The sequence below is a fragment of the Sus scrofa genome, chromosome 6, assembly GCF_054392235.1.
Source record: "Sus scrofa isolate SSC_HxYL_T2T_F1_AM1 chromosome 6, Sscrofa_HxYL_maternal_Yorkshire_Landrace_v2.0, whole genome shotgun sequence".
In the NCBI taxonomy this organism is placed as follows: domain Eukaryota; kingdom Metazoa; phylum Chordata; class Mammalia; order Artiodactyla; family Suidae; genus Sus; species Sus scrofa.
Genome location: NC_139388.1, coordinates 169,214,233 through 169,231,519, shown reverse-complemented (window position 1 = coordinate 169,231,519; position 17,287 = coordinate 169,214,233). Strand labels below are relative to the sequence as shown.

At 44.6% G+C, this 17,287-nt stretch overlaps 1 protein-coding gene across 10 annotated transcripts in view; it reads right to left on the bottom strand.

The window, feature by feature from the left end:
* The window catches only part of EFCAB14 (EF-hand calcium binding domain 14), a 43,405-nt gene that overhangs the window by 6,068 nt on the left and 20,050 nt on the right, over positions 1–17,287 (bottom strand). Inside the window, exons 4-10 of one of the 10 annotated variants that reach the window (XM_021096709.2) lie at positions 16,350–16,448; positions 15,603–15,647; positions 11,644–11,877; positions 8,901–9,005; positions 5,649–5,735; positions 2,914–3,025; positions 1,765–1,890 (exon numbers count right to left, since the gene is read on the bottom strand). In XM_021096709.2, coding sequence (XP_020952368.1) covers positions 1,765–1,890; positions 2,914–3,025; positions 5,649–5,735; positions 8,901–9,005; positions 11,644–11,877; positions 15,603–15,647; positions 16,350–16,448 — 808 coding nt within the window. Of the gene's footprint in view, positions 1–1,764; positions 1,891–2,913; positions 5,030–5,147; positions 5,736–8,754; positions 9,006–11,643; positions 11,878–15,602; positions 15,648–16,349; positions 16,449–17,287 lie in introns of all 10 variants that reach the window. The other 9 variants (XM_021096711.2, XR_014808406.1, XM_021096710.2 and 6 more) reach the window with 9 other exon arrangements.

Here is a 17,287-nt window from a genome sequence, read left to right as displayed (position 1 = left end):
ACAGTGTTTCCTGGTGGAAAGGTATCTAAACTGAGGAGAAGAGCCAGGCAAAGGTGGGGTGCCAGGAATGGGTGATTTTCCAGGCATTTAGCAAATGCAAAATCAGGGATAGAAAACACACTGCTGGAAGCAAGGCAAACACATTTTTCTGTGAATCATATCCTTTCCACTAATGTTTAGATTGCTGATTTTCAGCCAAAGGACTCCCCATTTTTGGAGGACTCTAACAAACAGGGTCAACTTTTACTTTATTTTGCTAACAGCACAGCACTGTCTTTGCTTGTGTGTCTTCTCCACTAGACTGTTGTATCTGTGAGTGAGGAAAGTGACACTGGCTCTTATGCTGTATTCCTACTGCTTACACGAGTCTAACCAGGCACTCATTGACTGCATGAAGACTCTAAAACACATTCATAGGACTTTCCGTTGCGGCACAGAGGAAAAGAATCCGACTAGGAACCATGAAGTTGCAGGTTTGATCCCTGGCCTCCCTCAGGGAGTTAAGGATCTGGCGTTGCCGTGAGCTGTGGTGTAGGTCGCAGATGCAGCTCGGATCTGGCGCTGCTGTGGCTGTGGTGTAGGCCAGCAGTTGTAGCTCCAATTAGACCCCTAGCCTGGGAACCTCCATGTGTCGAGGGTGCGGCTCTAAAAAGCAAAAACAAACAAACAAAAAACCCCCTAAAAAACCCCACATTCATGGAGAGACAAAACAGTGCAATGGTTAAGAGTACAAACTTCCATGTCAGATCGAGACAGGCTGAGATGTAGGGCCCGGGACCCTTTACTGCAGTTCTTGCACCTGGACAACCACCTTCTCTAGCAACAGAATGCAAGGAAACTATCATGGATTTAAAATTAACTGCATGCATGTGCAGATGGGGCAAATTATGAACCACAAGAGACAAAAAGGCCAAAACCCAACTGCCACTCTGAAGTGCTGGGACCAAAAGCAGGGTACTGCCCATGATTCCTGCACACAGCACCACAAGGGGGTGGGCACACCACCTAAGCCACCACTCTGGTCTGACCCACAGGTCCAGCCCTACCCTCACCCCATTTAAGGGACCAGCTCACCCTCCCCCAGGGAGAGAGAACAAGGGCACCTGTTACTCGTTCTCACGCCCTCGTGCTGAGGGAGCCTTGCCTGAACGCCTCGACTGGTCTCTTGGCAATTTTCACTGATTACAAAGAGTCTAAGAACCCAGATTGGTAACAACGCTGCCTTGATGTGAATTTTGCCTCAACCAATTATGTGCTTTGTGGACTTAGGCAGCTTCCCTATCAGTAAACAGGTATAATACATGACTAAAAATACTCCTTGGACTGCTATCAGGATACATGATAGAAAGCATATTAAGTATCTGGCCCATAGGAAGTGCTCAATCAATGTTAGATATAATTCTTTTTTTTTTTTTTTTTTTTTTTTTTTTTTTGTCTTTTTAGCTATTTCTTGGGCTGCTCCCATGGCATATGGAGGTTCCCAGGCTAGGGGTCGAATAGGAGCTATAGCCACCAGCCTACACCAGAGCCACAGCAACACGGGATCCGAGCCACGTCTGCAACCTACACCACAGCTCATGGCAACGCTGGATCGTTAACCCACTGAGCAAGGGCAGGGACTGAACCCGCAACCTCATGGTTCCTAGTCGGATTCGTTAACCACTGCACCATGACAGGAACTCCTAGATATAATTCTTTATCTTACGAGTGAGAAAGTTTTAACTTTGAACATTTCCTCTGTCTTTTCATAATATAAAAAATTACCTTTGATGCTAGAAATTCCCGGTATGGAAATAGGTCTTAGTTGAGCAGCTTTCTCAATCTGGCCTCCGAGAGACCGTGGGCGTTTTGGCGATGTGGATGGCTCTGATGTGAAACTCTGTACTTGCTCTGTAACAAACAATATACAGCTTTAGTATCACTGAATCTGACACCAAATTCAACCAGTATTGAAGTTCACCTTCAGGGCAATTTCAAATGTACTTAATTTAAGAGAAACAGCTGAGAATTAAGTAGCATGGTGACTAGGTGATGTTAAAGGCACGGATTGAGAAGTTTTGTGGGTAAGTGAAGATCAGTTTTATGTCACATTGAAGTCTGAAGCTGTGGTCCCATCGGATGGTCTCATGGTACAAGTCAGCGTTATACCCATTTAGAGGTGAAGCGTTCAAGCTTCAGTTTGAGCACAGCATTGGATAGCTGGCAACCCAGGAGCTGGGGTATGTGCCACCAGAGCAGCTGGTGCTGAAAGATTGCTACTGTACAATTATGAGGCACAGTGTTAGGACAAGGCCTCTCTATAGTTTGTCCCCCACTAAAAAGAAAATAAGAGAAGTTGTATTGCTTTCTCCAAGATGAAAATACTTGTGGGTGGGTAGGGGTCAAAGCCAACATAATCTAGTGCCTTGGTTACATGCTCAAAGCGCTTACACCAGTAGAGGCTGATGCATCTGCTAACACTGATGAGATATGTTCCCACCTAAAGCCAAGGGCCCTTCAAGCCCAGTGATCCCATCGTTATTTGTTAATGGTCTTTCAGAAGGGCTAATATTAATTTTTAAGTAAATTTTATGCACTTACAGAAATGAAGACTCCCATAAACAACATTTTGGGTTGGTTTAATAGACGCTATGGCAGTAACATTTTTGCCTATAATTGGATGCAGACAGCATGGAGAAGTCTATTTCCAGCTAAACATTACCCATTCTTCCCTTAATAGACTGGAGTACAAATCATGTGCAAAATGGGCTTTTTCTAAATGAAAGCAAAGTGGAGCAGCTTCACCTTGGTGCGCTCGGGCATCATCCACTCGGTGCCATCAGTCCTGCGGGAACACCTTCCCCCGTCCCCGTGCGGGAGGTGAGCTGTCCAAGCTTGCGTGAAATAGTCAGAAGCCAACCCCGACTATCTTACCTTCATTGGCCGTCTCCGGAGGCCTGCTGCTCTCAGGTTTGTTTGTGAGGGCATTGATCAGCTGCAGCTTCTCTCGGAGCTTGGATACCTGAGAATCTGAACTAGCTTCTTTCTGCCCAAAACAAAGATCACAGAAGGTTTAAGGAGGAAGGAAGACCTTCGCTGATTCTTCATGATATTCCCAGAGCCGGTTTAGCCTGCAGTGCTTGACCCCCAGCAGGCTCCCTCTGAAGGCCACAGCGAAGGACTGAATCGACAATTACTGGAGCTATCTGCACTACTCAACGCTGATGAGGGTCGGGCTGGATTTGAGCCTAGACCATTAAGGGAACATTATGCTCAGATGGTCTGATTCACTGTGTGCACTTGGCAGCCGGGGAAGGCGCGCGTGTGTCAGCAGTAAAGGAAATGTACCCTTGCCCAGGGGACGATGAGACACCCATTTCCTAAATGAGTAGGACGTTGTTTTCTAGGAACTATTCACACTAACAAAATAATTTTCCTATCTTATTTGATGACTAGATCACTTGAGGCAGAGTTTTATGCTCTTACCACCTTAAAAAAAAAAAAAAAGGCAACAAATCATAAGTATTCCCCTGATCTTTCTTCTCTCCCCTCATGATAATTTTCAACTGGTGACAGGAGCTGTTAGGAATATGAAGGAGCTATCATATTTCTAATTCAAGTCCTTACTTCCATCTTAAAAAGAAAAATTTCCCCCTATACCCTGCCTTATTCCTGGATGATCTACTGGCATATACAAAATACAATTACTTAGAAGAAGAGAGAAGTTTGGGCGCCTCTGTCATGGCTCAGTGGTAATGAACTAGTATCCATGAGGGCTTGGGTTCGATCCCTTGCATCACTCAGTGGGTTAAGGATCTGGCATTGCTGTGAGCTGTGGTGCAGGCCACAGATGCGGCTCAGATCCTGAGTTGCTGTGGCTGTGGCTGGCAGCTACAGCTCCGACTGGACTCCTAGCCTGCGAACTTCCATTTGCCGCGGGTGCAGGCCTAAAAAAGAGAGAAGTCTGGTTTCTGCGAGGTCAGCTTTCAATGGCTAAGGTTAGTGTGAAGAGTCCTAATCCTATGTTTAGTTGGAATATTGACTGTGAGACGTTTCTTTTACTCACTCTATACTTATTTCTCCCCGATCCTTATTCTACACGAACAGTTACCGGATAGTCGATCCCTCTTAGTTTATTTACGGAGCTGAAACATGGATGTATATAGCTAAAACTAGCTACTAAATGTTTCATTCCTTTATGGCAAGGAGAAATTACATTCAGTTTGGATGCTCAGATGAGGTATGACAGAGGGAGTAAGACATTGGGGTAACAAAAATACAAAGTGTCTGAAAGTAAAGCCAGGAAATCCAGCCAAAAGTGTGTATTAGCTCTAGTTTATTCTCATATTCACTGTCAAAATCTGAACTGTTGCTGAAATCACTACTATTTTCAAGTAGTAACTACTTATTACTTTTTGGGGGGCTCAACGTTTTTACCTGGATCTTTCATTTTTCTTGCCCATTCTCTAGGTGAAGTTAAAAAAAAAATTTCTTTTGGGGGGTAGAAACAGAAAACTCAAGAAAAGCCTAGCTTATAAAGCACAAACGTCTTAATATTTGTAATTTTTATCTAGACAACACAAAACTGTTATTAAGGAAAAGCAAATACAGATGGAGAGCACTGCACTGAAAACTGCATGGCACATGGTTCATTTCCAAGTTCACTACCTGTGACCCTCACATCCTTGACCATATCAAACGCAATGTGCATCTGAAATGACATTTCAGTCACTCAGTTACAATCTTCCTGGCTTTCCATTTATCCTAGCCCAGGTCTTATAATATTAAACAATACTCTGATCACAGAGTATGCTGAAAACAAACTTTTTCCTGGGGAATAAAAGCACATCGCGGATTGCTTTCCTTATCTCGACAATATGGGAAGAATAAAAAAAAGGAAGGTACAAGGTGAAGGGAAGTGGCTGAAGCTTGAAAGGACTATATATGTACTGAGATTGCAATATCCCCCCATCCCTTAAAGAGCCTGAAATCTTAGAAGAAATAATTTTTAGTTTAGACATCATTTTCTTTTTTCTTTTTAGGGCCACACCTGTGGCACATGGAAATTCCCAGGCTAGGGGCTGAAGGAGAGCTGCAGCTGCCGGCCTACACCACAGCTCATAGCAACGCTGGATCCTTAATCCACTGAGTGAGGCCAGGGATCAAACTCACATCCCTCATGGATACTAGTCGGGTTCTTAACCTGCTGAGCCACAACGGGAACTCCTAGACATCATTTTTAGTTCATCTACACCTCTGTTTCCATCATTAGTACATATAACCCACCACCTTCCCTTAAAAGTCACTTCCTTAGGGAAGCCTTCCTGGTTTCTGTTAATGCTGTTACACCCTCTACTCTTCCTTTGCGGCACTGAGTCATGCTCCAGATTATCTGTTCAATTATGTGTTAATGATTTTCTGCCTGATGGATTTTGAGCTTCACCAGAATAGGTGTCACATGTCTGTCCTGCTCCCTGCGGTCATCCCAGCTCCTAGCAAAGAGCTAGGCACAGGGCAGGTGCCTGATAAAGGATTTGCTTATTTATCAATATACTAATTACTTTGTCTGGAAGTTTTGGCGAAAAAGACCAAAGTGCTCCCTTTGAGAAAGAAGCAGAAGGATCCTGATGCATTTTTTCCTTCTACAGAGAAAGCCTCCGATTATTTACCTTGATGCTTTGGGATTTTACTGACTCTGTTCTGTTGGTCACTTGATACAAAGACTCTCTCTTCAGAGTGGCAGCTCTATCATCCAACTTAAAGGGTAAAGGAAACCAAACAAGAGAATATAAAAGGCAAACGTTAAAACTTAAACAACATCTGGCATTTTTTCTTTTTTTTTTAAATGGTCACATCCATGGCACCTGGAAATTTCCAGGCCAGGGACTGAATCTGAGCAGTAGCTGCGGCAACGCTGGACCCTTTAACCCACTGTGCCAGGCTGGGAATCAAACTCATGCCTCCACAGCGACCTGACCCACTGCAGTCACATTCTTAACCCACTGTGCCACAGCAAGAACTCCTGCCAGCACTTTTTAAACAAACTTATTTACAGGGTCTTAGAACATTTTCACTGGAAATCCAAGCAAGAGAATGAGAGCGAGGGAGGAAGACCTGAGAGACAAAGCTGAAACTCGTGCTTCTAGCTGTTTCCTTCACAAACTTTGAAGGATAAAAGGCAAAGAACTTGTACACAGAACCACGTTGGGTAAGACGCTGTTGGAACAAAGAGCAGCACAGATGCTACTATTAGCAATTTCCTCTTCTAGAGAAAAACAGAGTGAGGAGGGAGGGACACTGGGGAGTTTGGGGGCTGGCAAGTTTTCCTTATTATAAGCCTTGAAAACCAGCCTTCAAGGCCTAACGCTCATCCAATCAACCCAAAGTCCTAGCTGCTACTACACTTAGTTTAGCTAAGTTCAAAAGAGCTTTTTAAAGTAAGGCTCCTTTATTCTTCACAGCTTTGTAGTAAATTACACATCCCTGTAAAGGAGGAGGAGCCTCAGGTCTTTTGGCTCCACCCTCAAAGCCAAGTCCAGGCAACATGCCAAGGTGCCACGGTGACAGAGCCAGTTCGAGCACTGCTTTCTGTGAGCGGCAGGTCGACTTCGCTCGTGGGCTTGCTTCCAGCTCTGGTGGTTACTGGTACAGTTTCCGGCCTCTGGTTTCCATTTCTACACATGCTGGTGTCTTAAAGGGAAATCTTTAAGGATGGGTCCTGCGGCTACTAAAAAATAATCGTAGATTCCAGCACGATGTATTTGCTACAGGTGATTAAAAAAACCCACCACGTTTTATTTGTGCTAACATGAAAACCAGTAAACCATACGATCTGTCAGCAGGAGGGACTCAGTATCTCATTCAGCTTCCTCACACGTAAAAGGAGAGGATGGATTCAGTGATCTCTGAAGGTGAGGAGCTGGTCTGACCTGATGTGTTTTAAATAGCTGTCCTGAGATTACCTGCAGCGGGAGCTCCCTCATATGCAGATGACACAGGACAAGTCTGAAAGTCCAGTTTAGGCTTAAGGAAATGAAAAAGCTTCTCTAGTTACTGTCACTGTCTCTGCCCCCACTCTTAATCACTTAAGAAAAAGAACAGAGCCAGAAGGCCTCACTTGGGAATATGTGCTGGAGCTTCCCTATCAGATGAGTCACCAGTAACATAAAAGGAGGCTTATCTCTGCCAACAACTTGCGGTGAGGCCTTGGCAAAGCAACCGAACCTCTCTGCACCTCCCTCCCAAACCAGGCCGATCGCCGGGCCGCCCGTGCCATCAATGTCACAGAGCCAGTGTAAGGATTAAAGGAGATAAGGATTAAGCACAACACAAATTCGGAGCCTCTCAAATATGCCAGAAGGCAGGGTCATCCAGGTGCAGACAAAACACAGTGCAACAGAGAACAGGTTCCAAAAGGAGGGAAGTGGCTTACCCGCTGAAGGACAGGCTCACTGGCCTTTCTACCTCGCTCATAGCAACCAGACCTCCTTCCAGCAAGGTGACTCTCTGGGTAAGATTACTGACTGTCTCATTCATCCCCTCAAGTCTAAGATCAGTCTGTCTCTGGCACCCCACTAGGGCACTGTTTACCTCCTCTAAAAAGTTGTGGAGGTACAGGATATCCTGGAGTGGAAATAAATCAAGTTGTGGGATCCGGCTAAAGACATGTCCTAGACAAGCAGGCCAGCAGCCCCGAACAACGATGATCACGTCGAGTTAGTGGAGATAACTCCTCTCCTGCTCTAGACCATCAATCCCCTGTCTCTGCCTTGTCCCTTCACTCTGAATTGCTCCCAGGTTACTCCCTCTAGAATCGCCTGACCTCAGGTACACCGGAGAGGGAAAGAGGGATGAGAACACCAACACGATTCACTCTCTGATCCCAGAAAGCTGAGAGCTTGGTAATCGATCTCTCAAGGTTTACCTCACCTGCTGGCGGGAAAGCCTGCTGGATTATTAACTGAAATGCTCATTAACCTAATTTGTCAGAACAAAACTACCTTAGGAACAATACCAATTACTGAATTGGCTCGTGTAGCAAAACTGTAACCAGTAGTGCATTATTTAGTACAAGATTCAATTATTTTTATTGACATCCTCTAGTACTGATTGCTGCTTAAAAAGGAATGATGACCACAGATTTTAAAGGGTGTTAAACTCAGGACAGGAATTCTTCTTAGTGAAGATTTCTTTTACTCTCTTTAATGTGATCCTGAATTCAATATCCTTTTTCCTTCTGTTGTCTTCAGTAAGTCTTGATTTTCAAAGCTATGCTTTCTAATGTTCTTAGTATACTGCCGCACAAAAGAGCCACTACTCTGAACTCGTCTGCTATCCATCCATCTTTAACTTGCCCAGATTGCTACCTTTCATAAACAGTTCTGGGATTATCCCGTCACGCTATGACTTTCAAGATGTGAAGAGGCATTTCCTCCATTGATCAACATGCAGGAGAAAAAGCAGACTGCCAGGAGTTCCCGTTGTGGCACAGTGGAAACGAATCTGACTAGTATCCATGAGGATGTGGGTCTGATCCCTGGCCTTGCTCAGCGGGTTATGGATCCAGCGTTGCCATGAGCTGTGGTGTAGTTCACAGATGTGGCTCCGATCCCACGTTGCCGTAGCTGTGGTGTAGGCCAGCAGCTGCAGCTCCAATTCAACCCCTAGCCTGAGAAATTCCATATGCCGCAGGTGTGGCCCTAAAAAAAAAAAAAAAAAAAATCAGTGTGCCAAGGAAGAGACAGGGCAGTATCTTGGATGGTAACACAGCCACACACAGCAGCCCTCTCTGCTCAGCCCTCAGGCAGACACGTATATGCATGAGGTGCCTGCCGAGGGGCCACAACACTGTGCCCCATACACCTCAGGCCGCCTCTGGAGTTCACTGTGGTCACAGGGAGTTAAGCTAGAGACAAAAGTACCTGTTTCAGATTCTCACTGTGGGTTCCATTGTCAGGTTCAGACGTAGCTGAAGGCGATGGAATGATCTGGTTGCTTCCACTGGTGTCCTTTAAGATGTGCTCCTTCTGTGAACAGGAGTGGAGGTTAGTACAGGCAACACGTAATAACTAGGTCTATTTAACCATCTGGGATGATCCCAGAACATTCCAGCTTCTTGCAGAGGGCATCCACAGATTAACCAATTATTTCCCAGGAGCCTATAGTGTGACCGGTCCTGTGCGAGGCCTGAGGGCATCAGGTACTTCTGGGGATGCCCAGCCCGAGGCGGGGCTAGATCAGCAGCTAGACCACGTCAGGGAACGGGGATCCTCCATTTCTCAATCTCTGAATAGAATGAACTCCCCAGAAACCAGTCCTTCCTCGTGTTGCCTGTACTCCCAGAGAAGCTACAGATTCACTATACCTTCCAGGACCAACGCAGCCTGAACCTGGTGAGTGTCATCATTTCCCCAGAAGGAAAGAGATTTACACCTTCAGGAGCTCACGTTGTGGCGCGGTGGAAACGAATCTGACCAGGAACCATGATGTGGGTTCGATCCCTGGTGTTGCTCAGTGGGTTAAGGATCTGGCATTGCTGTGAGCTGTGGTGTAGGTTGCAGACTCAGCTCAGATTCTGAGTTGCTGTGGCTCTGGCGTAGGCCGGCAGCTGTAGCTCTGACTGGATCCCTAGCCTGGGAACCTCCACGTGCCAATGGTGCAGCAATAAAAAGAAAAGAAAAGAAAAAAAAAAAAAAAGAAAGAAAAAGAAATTTGCACATTCAAAGAACAGCCAGTCACGGGAACACTGGCTTTCTGCATTGAGCACAACAACCAATGATGCACATTATTAGTTTTTCAGCTTGAACAGCACATGCCAAGATTTATGTTCGAGGGTTACCCTTCCTTTCCCACCACCTTCCCACTGCTCAAGACTCTTTGCAGAGACTGAAGTATAACATGTTTATAAACATTTTTCCCTCTAGTGGAAACATTTTATATGGCTAATCTTTTAGAGACCCTACCTGTAATTTCCTCCGTATAAAGTGTGCCAGTAGGAGGATTACCACTGGCAACCACGGAAGTTTAAAAGAGGCAGATTTAATGATAACAGAATGCAACTGGTCAAAAAAAATTATTTTCCTTGAAATCTGAAATTCTAGACATGTCAATCCTGCTTTTATAAGAAACGAATGGTAACAATAAGGAGAAAAGGAGAAAAAAAATCTCCATGGTTCTATAAAATATGAATTTTTGAGTTAGTAAAAAGTATTTTAGTATTTTAGAAAGTATTTCAAAAAATAATTTAGAAAGTATTTTAGAAAATAATTACTTTGAGACAATGTTTGAGATATTAAAACTGATTAAAATTATATAAAATGACTACAAAATGTCAAAACATTAAATGATATTAAAAGTATAAAAATATTAAAATATTAGATAATGATAATAATAAGTTAGAGAGGGAGTTCCTGTCGTGGCACAGTGGTTAACGAAACCAATTAGAAACTACGGGGTTGCAGGTTCGATCCCTGGCCTTGCTCAGGGGGCTAAGGATCCGTCGTTGCCGTGAGCTGTGGTGTGGGTTGCAGACGTGGCTCACATCTGGCACTGCTGTGGCTCTGGCGTAGGCCAGTGGCTACAGCTCTGACTTGTCCCCTAGCCTGGGAACCTCCATATGCTGCGGGAGCTGCCCTAGAAAAGGCAAAAAATAATAATAAGTTAGAGAGGTCTTTAGTATTATGGAGCATACAGTTACTCAGTAGCAGAGCTGGAATTAGAAGCCAGGGTGTCTGGATACCTAGATCAATGCTTTTTCCTCTGGGTCAGCTCCACTAAATAAAAGTGAGGAGTACTTGCTCTGAAGAAGATGAAAAACCTTTCCCTCTAAAGCTCTAACACAGCTGAGGTCTCCTTGGTACAAACTGCACAGTTTAACTTTGAAACTCCCAGGTCTGAAGAGCACATGAAGCAGATCTAGAACTGCTGGAGAAACTAGGGAATTTCTGTGCCTTGAACAGTCTTGAATTCACATACATGTAATTCGTCTCCCTAGCAAGACAGTGAGGGCTGTACTGTCTGTTGTCGCCCTTCATAAATCTCGTGGAGCTGAGTGTCCATTAGAGATTACCTAAGGCCTCTGAATGACTATAGACAGCTGACCTCTGCAGAGCATCAAGATTTGAAGACAATACCTGAGCGCTGCGGGGGTTTGCTTCTGTCTCAGTTATCTGTTGCTGCTAACAAATCATCCCCAAACTTTGCAGCTGAAAATAGTTTATTACTTCTCATGGTTCTGTGGGTCAGCTGGGCTTAGTGGGAGTGGGGTGTTCTGTTCCACATGGCGGAAGCTGAGGTCACCGGGTGTCTGGCTGAAAGCTGGAACATCCAAGACGGCCTTTCATCCTTGGCAGTGCCTCTGCACTTGGCCTCTAATCATTCCACAGTCTAAGAGCCCTGCCCAAATTCCTGATCCACAGAATAGTGAGAAATAATAAACAGCTGTTTTAAGCCACTAAGTTTTGGGGTGATTTGTTATGTAGCGATACATAAATAAGACACGTCCCCTCTCCCTTTTCCTTCTTTTCCATTTTCCTTCTGGCCCATTCCACTCTCAAGATGATGTCTTTTCCCTGGATCCCCTCCAGCACGTTTGCAAAAGAATCAGCTTTTAATCCCCTCTACCTTAATTGACAGACTGTGGAAAAAACAATAGACACTGCTTACTGGGTCTTTTAAAAAGGTGCATGGCGGGGTCTGTTTAGACAAACGGACAGTTGGTATCCCGCGATCACACAGAAAAGGGGAGGCAGGGGTGCTGCTTCCTGCAGCGTTTGTGGACTTCCTCACCACATCACTCTGCAGGAGCTCCATGGTTTTCTTGTGCTCGTCCACAGTCTTCTGTATTGCTTCCACAGCAAGATGGACGCTGTTTAAAGTATTGCCAATGGAAGCTACACTCTGTATGGAAACATGCAGCAGGGTCAGTGGTTTTTCCTTTTTAAATAGTTTTGGCAGCTTTACTAAGCTTTACTACACATATTTAAATGCACAGCTTGGTAAGTTTTGACATCAGTATGTATCACGGTATATACACAGACACACGCACACACCTGCGAAACCATTACCACAGTCAAGATAATAAACCTCCATCACCCCCGAGTTTCCTCGTGGCCCTCTGTAATTCTTCCCTCCCTGTTCCCAGGCAACTGCGGGTCTACTTTCTGTCACTATATGTATATATGCTTCACTGCTTACATCAATTTGTATTTCCTAGAATTTTATATAAACAGACCCAATGAGTGAGCAGGTACTTTTTTTTTTTTTTTTTTTTTTGATATGGCTTCTTTCACCCAGCATTATGGATACTCAGCGTGTTGCTGAGTAGCATTCCACTGTATGAATCGGTCAGAGTTTACCTCTTGACCTGGTGATGGACATTTAGGTTGTTCTCAGCATTTAACTATTACAAATCAAGCTGCTATGAAGTCTTACGTACAAGCCTTTATGTGGGCATACACTCTCACTTCCCTTCACCATATACTTTCTATCATCACAATACCTAGGAAGTGAATGACTGCTCACGTGGCAGATGTATCCTCCACTGTTTTACTCCATCCTCTCATCCATCCTGGTAGCCTTAGTCCCTCTCTCTTTTTTTTTTTTTTTTTTTTGGCTGCACCTGTGGCATGTGGACATTCTCGGGCACACATCCTTAACCTGCTAGGCCACAAGAGAACTCCTACACTGGTACTCTGAGTCTTTTCAGTGTTAGGCATCCTAGTGGGAATATAGTGGTATAGCACTGCAATTTTATTTTACATTAAACACTGACCCACATGGAGGATTATTTGAAATATCTTCAAGCTATGAATTCCACATAGCTTATACGAACACAATTAACAGGAAACTATACACACACACACAATTTTCATAGCGGAAAGCTAAATCTTTCCTAGAAAAAAAAATACTAGTTTATAAATCTGAGACCCATAGGTAAGTTCTCCCACAAACTGCCTCAATAAAGCCCTGCAGGTGGATGGCCAGGGCTAACACTGTACACTGCCACTGTCAGGAGCAAACGATGACTTTGGAGTGAAAATGGGTGGAACCACCTTTGGCTTTTGGGAAACCCAGCATCGCAGAGATGAAGGGGAAATTCCACGTGGTGGCATGTTTTCTTCTGCTTTAGCATCCTTTCAGTAACTAGTGAGTAGAATTAGATATGGGTAGTAGCTTACCTGCTTTCATTAGGCCTAAGGAGCCCAAGTGGAATGGGGACTTAGGAATATAATTCAGAAACCATCTTTTAACAAGGACTTTCATGGAGTTTCCATCATGGCACAGCAGAAACGAATCCGACTCGTATCCATGAGGATTTGGGTTCGATCCCTGGCTTTGCTCAGTGGGTCAGCGATCTGGCGTTGCCGTGAGCGGTGGTGTAGGTTGCAGACTCAGCTCGGATCCTGCGTTGCTGTGGCTGTGGCATAAGCCGGCAGCTATAGTTCCGATTTGACCCCTAGCCTGGGAACTTCCATATGCCAAACCTGTGGGCCTAAAAAATAAAATAAAATAATAAAATAAAATAAATAAAAAGGCCTGTCATAAGGGGACATCCAAAAGAGTGTTACTTTGGGTAGGTTTTGATCTTTCATTTTATAGCGTCCCATTAGTATTTTTTTTTTTTTTTCTTTTTTGGCTGCACCCATGGCATATGGAGGTTCCTGGGCCAGGGATCGAATGTGAGCCACAGCTGTGACCTGTACCACAGCTTAAACCTATGCCAAGGCTGGATCCTTAACCCACTGTGCTGGGCCAGGGATTGAACCCACGCCACCACAGAGATGATGCTGGATCCTTACCCCACGGCACCACAGCGGGAATTCCTCCCATTAGTGATTATTTTTATTTTATTTTAGGGCTGCGCCTATGGCACATGGAAGTTCCCAGGCTAGGAGTCCAATTGGAGAGGCAGCTGCCAGCCTACGCCACAGCCATAGCCACGCCAGATCTGAGTCATGTCTGTAACCTACACCATAGCTCAGGGCCACAGCTCACGACGACGCTGGATCCTTCACCCACTGAGCGAGGCCAGGGACCAAACCTGCATCCTCATGGATACTAGTCGGGTTCGTTACCACTGAGCCATGATGGGAACGCTAGTATTTTTAATCAAGGGTGTTTTTATTATACGGACAGCCAAGAGTCCAAAAGAACAACAGATGATATCTTTAACATTAAAAAAAATCTGCATGAAATACACCAAAGTTAGGTATTTGAGATGACCCACCACTTAGAAGCTGAGCCACTTGTAATCAAAGTAGTGACTGACATTATAAATGCACAGATTTGCAGAGAAACAACACACTGGGTAGACGTCTCTAAGCTGGGATGTTATCTATGCAAGCTCTGTTGTTACAGAGGCTGCAAACACTCAAAGACTTCTACTGTTAAAGAATCTTCGCTGGTTGGATGTATGAGCCCATCAGGATGCAATAAGATAGTAAGCTCTTGTTTAAGATTTTTTTTTAAGGAAGCAGCTGACAGAACCATGCGAACGCGCGCAAAGCTCTGAAACTAGTATTCTCATCAACTGCAAAGTGCCTGGCACATACTGGAGGAAGCTCCACAAATATTTACTGAATTAATGAATGCAAGAATAAACCAATTTCCTTTTCAAATGCAATACTGCCGGAGTTGCTTCTGTAGCAAAGGCTATAGGGGCCTACCACTTTTTCCCCATTTGGCCCTGTGAACCATGCCAAAAAGAATCTGGCCTCATCAAGGTTGTCCCTACTTTTTTTTCACATTGTAAGCAGATGACCATATTGGACAAATGGCAGACGATGGAGACTGAGCACACAGGTCGTATGGCCATAAAATAGCAAGCTTTGTGGTTAATGAACCCAACTAGCATCCAGGAGGACGAAGTTTTGATCCCTGGCCTTGCTCAGTGGGTTAAAGATCCGGCATTGCTGTGAGCTGTGCTGCAGGTTGCAGGCGCGGCTTGGATCCCGCGTTGCTGTGGCTGTGGTGTAGGCTGGCAACTCTAATTCCGATTCGACCTCTAGCCTGGGAACCTCCATATGCTGTGGGCATGGCCCTAAAAAGACAAAAAAAAAAAAAAAAAAAAAAACCCCACACAAAATAGCAAGCTTTGTTTATGGCTTAGGAAGTTCTCATCCCTTTGTAGAAACAATTTATGTTTCCAGAGCCTGGCACATAATTAAATCAAACTATTACACACTAACTTTTAAATCAAGATTCTAGATTTGATACCCACTATTTGGGGTTCCTCTGCTCCAGAATCCCTTCTTCCGCTTCCTGCTGCAGGGGCTGATGCTGCACGTGTTCCCATTCACCGTCCATCCCCTACCCACCCTCCCGCCCAGCTCGAAGCACACTTTCTTTTTTTTTTTAATTTATTTTTTATTTTTTTGCCTTTTTGTCTTTTTAGGGCCGCACCTGGGGCACATGGAAGTTCCCAGGCTAGGGGTCTAATCAGAGCTGTAGCCGCTGGCCTATGCCACAGCCACAGCAATGCCAGGTCTGAGCCGAGTCTGCAACCTACACCACAGCTCATGGTAATGCTGGATCCTTGACCCACTGAGTGAGGCCAGGGATAGAACCCGTGACCTAGTCTGATTCGTTTCCAAGGCGCCACGACGGGAACTCCCAAAACTTACATTCTTCATCTGGTTGGTCACTGCCTCCTGCTCTAGGCCTGAATCCTAGGGACCAAGTAAACAGAAACTCTAAATTACTGTTTGCCTAGGCCCTAGAGTCTAGGGAATACCTAAGAGGGATTTGCTTAGAGGGTGTGCCTCTTTACCTTTATACAATAATGTATACTGTTTCCAAAAATGCTTGTTACCCATTTACACTCCTGGCAGGAGTGGCCGAAAGTTTCTTTTCTTCCACAGAGTCACCAACACTTATCCTGAATTTTTACTTTCTGCTCTTCCAAATTATTTTTTAAAAAACAAATGAAAACCAAAACCCCCCCCACAAAAACAAACAAAAAACCCCACCAAAACCCCCCTCTTTCTCAACCATGAACAATAATAGCAATTTAGAGCAACTCTCCTGTCCTCTCACGCTCCAGTGGTCTGCCTTCATAAAGACATCGTGGATGGTGGACTGAAAAGGTAAGTACTGAAAGGCAAACCCACATATGTTAACACAGAGTTCCAGCAAAGCAATCCTGGGACTCAAAGCCAAATAAAAAGCATCCATATAAACCACAGCTAAAGTAACTTGTTGCAAATTAAAGGCCCAGTTAACTAGACCAAAACTTGAACTCTCTGGAACACAGGATATGCTCTATTACTCCCTCTTGCAGTAACTGATTTCAAATGCCAGGCTTTCAAGGAAAATCTGTAAGAAGTTAGAATTACAGAAGGTTAATCTCAGTGCCCACACATAGCACGTACCTTCTGAAGTCCCTCTACAGTGGCAGGAAGGCTAATTAAGTCTGCAGCGGACTTGACATTGGCTTTGAGGTGATTTACCGCAGAAGTCAGCAGAGAAATCTGAATGGAAAGGAGAAACAAACAATGAAGGCAGAATTTATAGAGTGAATGCTCCCTTCACACATTCTCCAGCTGCAGCTGCTGTCAAGGCATCTGTGGATGTTATGGGATTCTGTGATCCAGACATTCTACCCCGTCAGCTCACAGGAGCGGAGGACTCCACAGGGTACTTTGGATAGACGTGAGATGTGGGAGGCAGCAATAACATCCCTTCTCTCCCTGCCCTATTTATTTATTTATTTGTTTATCTTTGTCTTTTTGCCTTTTCTAGGGCCACTCCAGAGGCACATAGGTTCCCAGGCTAGGGGTCTAATCGGAGCTGCAGCCGCCGGCCTACGCCAGAGCCACAGCAACGCGGGATCCTCAACCCATTGAGTGAGGCCAGGGATGGAACCCGCAACCTCACGGTTCCTAGTCAGATTCGCTAACCACTGAGCCACGATGGGAACTCCTCTCCCCACCCAATTTAAAAACCAGTGCCAAAGAGGGAAAGGCAAGAATTATTCTTTACTCCATTCCTGGCAGCTACAAGATCCAAAAACCTTAAATTACCCAAAAGTTGCAGTGATTACAACTCAATCCTTCAACAACTAGACAGGAAGAAAGCTAATGCTCAAGGACCTCTGAAAGATTTCATTTTGGTAAAAAAAAAAAAAAAAAAAAAATACCACCTCCGTTATATACTGAACTTTTGTTCCCGCTCACGTGGGAACATATATTATAAAGTAAAAGTCCAGCATCACAAAATGCAGTCGTCAGGAACTGAACCTTGACAACCTGAATGGCACTTTCAACTACTTGGGGATTTAGTTTCGGTTTAACAATGTGATTAATATTTC